We start from the raw sequence: 9477 nt of genomic DNA, 5'->3' as shown, positions 1-9477 counted from the left end.
AAAAATTTGATTATTTACTCAAAAAAAATATAACTTAAGCAAAGAATATCTAAACATATAAAAATCATTTTTTATAAATATAAAAATATATATATTTAGTTTTAAATTTAAGCTGCCAATGTGTACAAAAATATATAAAAATTGCATTCAATGACAGTTCAACCCAAAAAAAATTGGTTCTTGAAAGATAAGATAAATATATTTTATCAGATAATATTAAGAACCTGTTAAAATAAATAATTCAATATACAATACTGAAAATTATCATTGTTTGACCCTTTTGAAGCCATACTAATACAGACACTACATATTTTCTGGGAAAACTTTATTGATTATCGTTATATCTGAGTAATAAAATCATAGTTTGTTACAAAAATAAAGATCTAATTGAATACAATAATACGGTAATTTGCAAAGATCAACAAGAGTAATGGGCGAAGAAACGTGACTTTAAATTTGTCATACAGGTAGTTGAACATGGCCGGGTCATCTTAGTTGAGTACTCCGTCAGCCCTGACGTTCAAGGCATCCAACAGGGATCCCATGGGCGTGGATGGGGCGAAGCTTTCGATTGTGTTGGCCAGTTTGTTCTTCATGTTTCGGAGTCGCAGAGAGGCGTGGATAAAGGTTACCGAGATGGGCAGCAGAAGGGTGAAGGCGGTCAGCAGCACAGCGCTGATCAGGTGCAGAAAGAGGTATCCTCCGAGAAGGGCACCCGCCAGGATGTACCACTTCTGCTGGGCGTTCTGTTCCGCGGCGTTCGCATTTCCGCCAGTCAAACGGCTAGCTATAAAGTTGGACTTGGACTTTCCACTGAAAAACTGCCAGATCACAGCGATGATCAGGGCCTGGACAATCAGGCCACTGATGATCTTGGCCGGATTGCAGACAATCATCAGGACGTAGATGGTCAGGAAGAGCAAAAAGTAATTGGTTTGGTAGTAGAGCAAGTTCTTCACCACTCGGTTGCCCCACTTGTCGAAGTCCTTGAGATTGGGCAGCTGGAAGCGTGCCGATCCCAGAATGAAGTCATCCAGGGTGCGCAGTGGTGGCAACTGAAGATTGCCGGAAAGGGCGGCCGCAGCATCGCCCACGGACGAAGTTGATGGTGCTGACATGCTCTTTGCGTTTCGCTTTAACTTCCTTTGGTCCTTATCCTCCTGGAATAGCTTTTGGTAAATTGGCTGACGTAGTCCGCGTGCTATGTCCCGGACTTCCTCTACGTTCAGTAGATTAGACGTCAGTTGCCGAATCTTCGGCCGCAAGCCTGAATTTCTCGAATTGCGACTTTTCTTGGGCAGCAAGAGGGTCCTCTCGTCAGTGGTTATCCAGTCGTAGGAGTCCTCGTTATCACTGCACTCGTCCGAACCTTTAAATTCCAGCGTAAACTCGGATTTTCACACGACAACTCGTCTGTGTGGTTGTTAGTCAGCAAATGACTATGGGAATTTGGGGATGGGTTAGTGATTCACGAGAATGATTGTTAAAAAAAAAATGATTATGGGAATAAAATATAATTTAAAGATTTATTTTGATGATGAATCAAATAGCTTTGTTAATTTTATTTATTAGTAATATTTATTTGTCGGTAAATATAAGAAAAACTCCTTTTTTGTCGCGCTAAAAAAATTCCTATCGATAACAAACAAAATTTTGGCGTTGCCAGACTTGGTCGATTAAGTTCGTACCCAGTACTCGTAAAGCTCTTGGGTATGTTCATTCTATCAAGATAATGAATTATGCACTTAAAATTAATAAGAGGAATGAAAATAATAAATGCCATTGATTTTAATGAAACATAAGATTGCAGTCCATTTTTATTCTTTAAGGTTTGCATTAGAAATTAAGAATTAACACTTCAGTTTATTTATTTCGACCATATCCAGATTATTTTCAAATCATTGTCAAAAAATAAGATCTGCTTCTATTTTGGCTAACGCGAAGGTATATGTAAGTATAGCTAATATAACAAAATATCTTATGCAAAATAAAGAAAGAAAATATGTGATTCACGAATAAAAATTGTTCTGGAAAAGAATATTACTTATGATACTCGAGTGTGTGAGTTAATGTGGAATAAACGGGTGGGTGGGAATAGATTACAAGAAAATCAACCTAAAAATTGTTAAACAATTATTTATATTACTGTTCATGAATAAATTAGGAATAGTTTCTTTCCGTTTCCTTCCGGTTCATCCTCCGAATCCAAATCCGACTTGGACGTTGACTACGACTACTTAAAACTTGGTTCAAGTTTTGGTAATGCGCTGCAGCTGGTTAACACGACGATTCCATCATGTTGTTATAGGTGGTGGTGTTCTGGTCACGAGTTTATGGTTACGCCTCCAGATCGTTGACGAATAGCACCTCTCGGTTCTTCAGTCCCATGTCCTGTAGGCTCTTGTTCAGCGTCTCGTTGGCGGCGCCCTCAGAGGCGTCCACATCAGCTTTCGAGTAGAGAACCCGCTTCGGGAAATTCGTTGTGATCTCGAACTCATCCGGCGAATCGGGATGGCAGAAGAGATAATGATACACGTCCTGCAAAAGGTTACATGGTATTACATTTTAAAGGTGTTTCAATCTACTATTTTACCTTTACAGAATCAGTTGGATTGAAACGCCGCTCAAGGCGCGTCCCGCTGGGAAGCTTGAAGACAACGGCAATGGCTCCCACGGCATCGGACGGCGGCTCTGATGGCACCAGCGACGCCAGCTCGATCTTCTGGCGGGCTATCTCCTCCTTGCGCAGCTCCACATCCCGTTTGGCTCGTTCCTCGGCCTCCTGCGCCTGCCGGACAGCATCTCGCTCCCGCTGTCGCTGGCGCTCCTTCTCCTCATCGGCCAGCAAGCTCTGCTCGTAGGCCTCGTCCTGCTGGCGCCGCAATGTCTGAGTAAAGTTCCTTTCGAGGCGGTCCGCCCGCGCCTGACTTAGCCAGACCTCATTGGCCGCCACCACGGATTGCAGCCGGCGCAGCAACTCCTCGGGCGTGCAGTCGCCCTCAAAACGGCCAACAATCATCATGCGATTCGCCCGTAGGCTAATCATCACCATTAGTGGGTAGCTTCGTACAGTAATGGACTGCATAACACGGTACCCCTCCGGAGTGGCCACGTCACAGCCCCACAGTAGGGTGTGCGTGTTGATATAATCGATCACTGATCTGGAGGAGAGTGTCTCGCGGCAGAACGAGTCAACGTCGGGGTTCTTCGCGGGATCCTTGTGCAGGTAAACAACCAGGAAGCGCAGTTCCTGCTTGGCATCGTTCAGAGCCTGGGCATAGGTGCCCTGATAGAAGACAGGGTGTTCCGGATACCGTTCGTAGTACTCCCGGATGAACTTCATCACATCCCCTAGGGGATCGGTGACCAGTCGCGGCTCATTTCCACCTCCGATATTGATGAATGCACTTACGATACTCGATAGCGTGGAGTAGAAGTATTGAAAGACAAGGTTGATTACATATCCAAAAAGTCCAGTGAAGCTGCGGGGAATTGGTCCACTGGGAATACGGCTAACTGTCCGGCCGCCGGGCATGTTGGCCGAGAACACTTGCTGTAGGAAGCGGTCGTTGATCACAGCTGGCGCTCGCACGTCTGTCGAAGCGGCGAACATGGTGGGGCGTCCTTCACGGATGTTCAGTTGTTCCTGAAAGGCCACCTGCGGAGGATAGGAAATATATTTAATAATTCGCCCGCAAATAGCCATTAATATTAGTGGAAGAGATATTAGGTGGTAGGAATAGTGTATCGTGTTGTGTGCTCCATTTTGGGGCCCACGACTGTAACATATGTTTGCCCCCGATGTTCGCCCAGTCATTGTACCTCGAGATCCCATTGGTGTCTGATTAGAACGTCGCGGCACACGTTCATGTCCTCGATTCCGGTGAGATCCTGGAACTGGAGCACCTTCTCCGTCTGCTCGTTTGTTAGACCGTCCGCCTCCATTTTTCCAGCAGGTGATGGCCTCCGCTCCTCGTTGTTTTTGTTGCTTCTACTTTCTACGCCGTATTTGCGCTAGTGTGGGATTCTGTGTGTGTCACAATTCGCCAAGTGTTGCCGAGTTTTTACTGGGCCTGTCCCGATTCCCGTTGCTGCGGAAGCGAGTTGGGGGGAAATGGTCTCTAAATGCTCCTACTGGTCGCCCAGAATCATTTCAACGCACGCCAAACAGCCAGACTATAAGCTCTGTAACATTTCTTGGCAATTACTTCTCCTTTTTGCTTTTGCAGGTGATTGCTTGCTCTTCTTCTTCTTGCAATCTTCCAGTGTTGTAAAACGCCAACTTTATGCCCACGTATAATTTTTTGTTTTCGAATTTAAAAGCTTATTGGTTGCTGACGCTTTTAGCCGTTCGATAAGGGCAAAAATATACAGAACATATTGTGAATATTGAAATATAAGTCAAATGTGTTAGACTATTGGGAGTAAATAAGCCGCTTGACACGTATCAATGCAAAATCTTTAGCTTAGTTTAGCGTGGTATGTTATTGTAAATACCTAAATATTATTTTAAAACTCTTTTTGGATAAAATCTATTTTTAAAAACTAGTTAGCCAACACTTATAATTTAGGGGATTCCTGAAGAATCGGGAACTATCGGGTCTGTCGCATCTCTAGCAGCAACAACAAAAAGCGTTCGCTCTAAAATTTGAATCGTTTGAAAATCAATTGGGGAAAATGCATTTAATATCCACTTCTAAAAAGACAGTGCTGTCGGATTTCGCTGACTTGGAGACAAAGTCGGTGTTTGCGCACACAAGTGGAGAGCCCACGGATTTCCAGTTCAATGGCCAACGACGTGTTTTTGTGGAGGTGGATAAGATGGCGGGTTTGGCGGTGATGCGGATTAGGGAGAAGGAGGAGAAAGGTGGGCACAATGGTATAAGTTCATGACATTCCATTTGACATTTATACTTTCGGCAGCTCCGGAGATCCAGCGTGTCCGTAAGCTGACCATCGACAATGCCTACTGTGTGGCCTGTGCCAAGCAAACGCCCGACGAGATCGCAGTGGGCCAGAGCGGAAGTGTGAAGCTCTATAACTTCCGAACAGCTCAGTTGATCCACAGATTCCCTGCCGACCCGCAGCGCACAACAGTCCTATACATGGACTACAACTGCTCCGACGAGTACATAGCCGCTGTTCGAGAAGGAGGATCCATCAATATATTTGGTACCAAAACAAAACAAAAGATGAACACGTTCACAGTGGATAGCGAGTGAGTGGCAGGGCCAGAAGCAGGGAGCACAACTGAAACTCAATCCGTGTCTTTCAGGTCCACCCTAGTGCGATTCCATCCCAGCAAGCGGTTCCAGCTCTCGATCGCCTCGTACAAGGGAGCCGTTTACGTTTACGATGTGCAGAGCAAGCGGAAGATCTTTAACGCCGACGCACACACTGCCCCCTGCCGGGACATCAGCATGTGCGCCGCGTTGCCCAACCTGCTGGTCAGTGTGGGGTTCGACTGCAAGATCAATATATTCGACATTCGAAAGAATCGGGCGCAGGCGTCCACCGATCGCCTAGGATTCTCACATCCGTTGTCCACTGTGGCTCTCAGCGAATGCGGAACCTATTTTTGTGCTGGTAACCTCAAGGGCGAGTTGATAGCCTACGACATGCGGAGCACCAAGGCTCCATTGGCAGTGAAAAGCGTCCATGAGGGGGCCGTGACTCGGGTGGCGTTTGTGCCCGTGCCAAGCGAAGATAACGTTCAGAACGGCAGCCTGAATAGCTCCGGGAATATGATGGGAGTAGCACCTGAAATGCCGCGTGTGGAGCGCGCCCATAGCGACGAGTTGCGGAAATCGATTGCCGCCAACTTGCTGAGCACCCAGCAGCAGTTGAACAGCATGGCCAGCTTGGGATATGGCGTTACTACTCCGGCTACCGTTCGTCCGCAACGAGACTCCTTTTGCGACTTTCTGGATAACCAAGGACCCAGAGCAGTGGATCGCATGTCCACCCGCTTGGGCACTTCGCACCGGGATAGCTTCGACTGGGACACCCTTAACCGTAAACCCATGAATGAAACCCTTCACCGTCAAAGCTTAGCAGGGGGATCGGTTCTCAACTCGACGGACAACTCTGGCAACAACTCCACCGTGGAGTCACTTCAACGTAAGTGTGTACGGAATCTAGTCAGCATAGGAGTCACATTTAGACACTAGGAGTTAGATTCTAGGATTTGTAAAAAATATATTTTTTTTAATAATTCACGCAGAAACACTTAGCGGACCGCTCAAGGATCGCAGCAACATCTCCGCAGAGGTCAAGCTTATGAAGATCACGGAGACGGACGAGCACATGGAGGAACAGTCGGCCAATTGCTCCGTTGCGAGCAGCACAGGCACTGGCAGCGATAAGGAGAATCCTCCTCCGGCGGATATGGAACTGCAGCGCCGGCTGCGCATGCTCCCAGCCAGCCGGAACAGCACTCCGCGCATTGAAAATATAACGCCGCAATCCTCTAATCCGCTGCTAAAGCCCCAGCAGCTGCTAGCTAAGTCTTCGAGCGGATTGTCCTCCCAAATGGAGGGGGATTGGCGAAAGGAGTTCAGCGATCTTAAGGAGCATGTGGACGAGGCGCGCACCTACCTGCAGCAGGAAATGGCCTATCTGTGCGACTGGAATCGGAAGAACATAATCGAGCAGATGGCCCAGCTATCAAAGCGGCATATGGATAACACGCAGGACATCCGTGATGCCCTGGACCTTCTTCTACGGGGCGACAGCTTCATGCAGGAATTCTGGCGCCTGCAGAACGAGAACGAAATGCTGAAGGCCGAACTAAAGTATTACAAGGAGCGCGAGAGAACCGAATCCTGCGAAGAATAATTATCAAAAGATAATGTACAAGGATTCCGGTTTATCGTTGGTTAATTAGTAGACTGCGTGTCAAAAATATTTCATTCGTCATCGAGTTAGAGCAGGGCATTTCCCCAAATGGAGGGAGGACACTTATTAGAGCCTCTTGTGTAGGGTATTTGAAATTATTGGTTATTGAAGAGCCTTGGAAGGAAATAGTTTTAAAATGCCCTCCGTATTTTAAGGAATTATTTATTTTGCTCTTCAGTGATAAAATTATATGTTGTTTATATGCCTTGTAATAATTGTTGTAACATAAGTGGTTAAAAATATAAAATCTCCTACTTTCTGTACTCTAGTTTGAGATACTCGTTCGATACCATGGGCATGTCCACGGAAATGGTCCTGTTGAAGTTCTCATAGTCCACCACATACCGCTCGTTCTGGGCATCGTAGTGGATGATGTTGACGAATCGCTGGCCCCAATATATCTCACGCGGCAGGTAGGATGTCTTGGCCTCCGTCATTTGGGCCGTGGCTGGGGAGGTGCCCACAATGGACACGTAGAGCTCGAACTGGGCGGCGTTGAAGAGCTTGGCGGTGGTGAACTGGAACAGAGGACTCGTCTTGTCGATGACATGGCAAACAACTTCGGGCCAGACGATCATCTGCTCCCCATTCCCCTCCAGCTTCAGCTCTGTGTGAGTTTTTATAATCTCGCCCTCGCGCGTGCTGCCAAGAGAGATAAGATGGGAGCTTAATCGGAAAAACTACTCGGAAAGGTTAAATATACTATGATTCCTAATATTTGCTTCCTAATCTTAATGTCTTTCTTCTTTTAGTAGGCATATCTCTTAACCATACCCCAGGTGGGAAAGACAGTGCCCGAATAAGCTACAGTGACTCACCGCTTATCCACGATCATGTAGACTCGAATCTTGGACTCGATGGTCTGCTGCTCCCGGGGATCGCACACCCGGAATAGCAAACATAGCTGCCCGTCGCGATAACAGATCTGTGGAAGACAGGAGCTGGATTTCCTGTTAGTCCCCGGGGAGATTAGGGTCCAGACTCACCACCGCCTTGTCGCTAAACTTCATCTTGGTCATCTGCCTGGCCGGGCGCGCCGTCTTCGCGTAGATTACGCTCACCATGATGCCCTCGATCAGGGCGGCGCTGAGCATCTGCATTACGAACAGGAAGATTGTTTCCGGGCACTCCTCGCTGGCGTACTTCTCGCCGAATCCCAGGGTGGTCTGCGTCTCCACCGAGTAGATAATCATGGCCACCCAGTTCTTCACGCCGTATATGCAGGGGTCTTCTCCCTCGCCCATCCGGGCGCCTGTTAGAGCATCGAAGATGAAGTCGCCGTGGGAGTAGGCAACCACGTAGCAGAGCACGGCGAAGAGCAGCCAGCTGAGGAAGTAGCTGCTCAGGAACAGGGTCAGCATGTACTTCCAATCCAGCTCCATCTGTGCGAGAGGAAGGGGATCCCCGATTAGGTTCGTGGGAACTCCCATTGTGGCAATGAAAGTAGTTATGCGGTTGGTTAATTTCGTATTTATTAATATGTATGAGTATTTCAGTGGGTCATGGCTTGGTTAATGGATTAAAGAACTAAATGCTAAACGTGACTGGCTCGCTCCGGCCGGGATTAGGCTTCGGCATGTGGTGACTGTGGTGCGGAGTTTCATTCGCTAGCTCGTCAAGTTTCCGCTGAATGCTTGGCGTTATTTTATAGACATCCGACCCCGACATGTCGTCGGTGTTGGGGGCACCCGATGGCGGCTTCTTATGGCCAAACATGGATCTTACCAGCGTGGTGACTAGGTCGCGCATGTAGCGCCAGGACTTTTCCGGAATCCGCCGGAAAACGACATTTTCCTTCCCGTTCTTCTCCATCACTCGGTGCAAGGTTCGGCGCATACCCTCAGAGGATGTTGTGCCCACATCCGGAGTCAGCTCTATGGTACTGCCTGCCCAGTCATGGGTGCAGGGAAAGCTAAAGAAGATAGAGGTATTTTAAGTGTTGAAGTCTCTATTAAAGCCGAATGAATAAGATCTTAGATCAGGAAAGACTAGACCCCAAAAGAAACCAAAGATCTCCTTACTTTTGTTCACTGCGCGTTTCTAATTGATCTCCGGGGCTTGCCTTGGACTTTCTACGCCTCACGAAGCCCGGACTTTCCGGATAATAGTCCGATGCGTTAACCGTCTCCTTTTCGGAGGACCGGAGCAGTGGCTTCTGCTCCAGGGGCTTCGGTTTCACGGGCATCGACGAGGATCGGTGCATGGGGATGGATTCCTCGACAGCGGCGGCTCCTAGATCAGAGGGGTCCGACTGCATGGTCCAGATTAAGACGGAGATTGAGAAGAGTCTGCCCACGCAGTTGTGTGCCCGACCTACAATAATTGTCGGGAATTTGGGGCAATTTCACTCGGTGGCGTAGATTTGCGTTTTAATTTTAATTGAATTAGGCCGCTGCAGCGATCGTGGGCGGTGGGGGTGAGCTTATTCGAGAACTTGATTGCCTGACCGCTTGACACTGACTAAGTCGGATCACTGGAGACGTACTATCCGGCCTCTCCAGATATGCATTTGGACATATTTACTATCCGGATCGCGGTCCAGGCGGGTGGACAGCCGCCCGCTGAGATTAGTTCTTCACA

General features: G+C 47.7%; 4 protein-coding genes across 4 annotated transcripts; 1 reads left to right on the top strand and 3 right to left on the bottom strand.

Annotated features, from left to right (window-relative positions):
* Positions 1-308: 308 nt before the first annotated feature.
* On the bottom strand, positions 309-1628 carry LOC6502438 (PRA1 family protein 3). Its single transcript, XM_001961628.4, has one exon. It carries the CDS (start codon positions 1116-1118, stop codon positions 492-494), a length of 627 nt encoding a protein of 208 aa, XP_001961664.3. The 5' UTR covers positions 1119-1628; the 3' UTR covers positions 309-491.
* Positions 1629-1850: 222 nt separating this feature from the next.
* Positions 1851-4414, bottom strand: LOC6497636 (FAS-associated factor 2). Its single transcript, XM_001961629.4, has 3 exons — positions 3823-4414; positions 2594-3658; positions 1851-2538 (listed from the first exon to the last, which is right to left on the bottom strand). Exons 1-3 carry the CDS (start codon positions 3943-3945, stop codon positions 2338-2340), a joined length of 1389 nt encoding a protein of 462 aa, XP_001961665.1. The 5' UTR covers positions 3946-4414; the 3' UTR covers positions 1851-2337.
* Positions 4415-4573: 159 nt separating this feature from the next.
* On the top strand, positions 4574-7165 carry LOC6497895. Its single transcript, XM_001961630.4, has 4 exons — positions 4574-4867; positions 4924-5218; positions 5276-6120; positions 6224-7165. The coding sequence occupies exons 1-4, from the start codon at positions 4678-4680 to the stop codon at positions 6835-6837; spliced, it is 1944 nt and encodes a 647-aa protein (XP_001961666.1). The 5' UTR covers positions 4574-4677; the 3' UTR covers positions 6838-7165.
* On the bottom strand, positions 6847-9470 carry LOC6497635 (inward rectifier potassium channel irk-1). Its single transcript, XM_001961631.4, has 5 exons — positions 8919-9470; positions 8623-8809; positions 7884-8279; positions 7716-7822; positions 6847-7539 (listed from the first exon to the last, which is right to left on the bottom strand). The coding sequence occupies exons 1-5, from the start codon at positions 9152-9154 to the stop codon at positions 7149-7151; spliced, it is 1317 nt and encodes a 438-aa protein (XP_001961667.1). The 5' UTR covers positions 9155-9470; the 3' UTR covers positions 6847-7148.
* Between the last annotated feature and the right edge of the window lie 7 nt (positions 9471-9477).

The sequence above is a fragment of the Drosophila ananassae genome, chromosome 3R, assembly GCF_017639315.1.
Source record: "Drosophila ananassae strain 14024-0371.13 chromosome 3R, ASM1763931v2, whole genome shotgun sequence".
Classification (NCBI taxonomy): domain Eukaryota; kingdom Metazoa; phylum Arthropoda; class Insecta; order Diptera; family Drosophilidae; genus Drosophila; species Drosophila ananassae.
The sequence above is the reverse complement of the archived record's forward strand: the minus strand, read 5'-3'. Positions and strand labels throughout refer to the sequence as shown.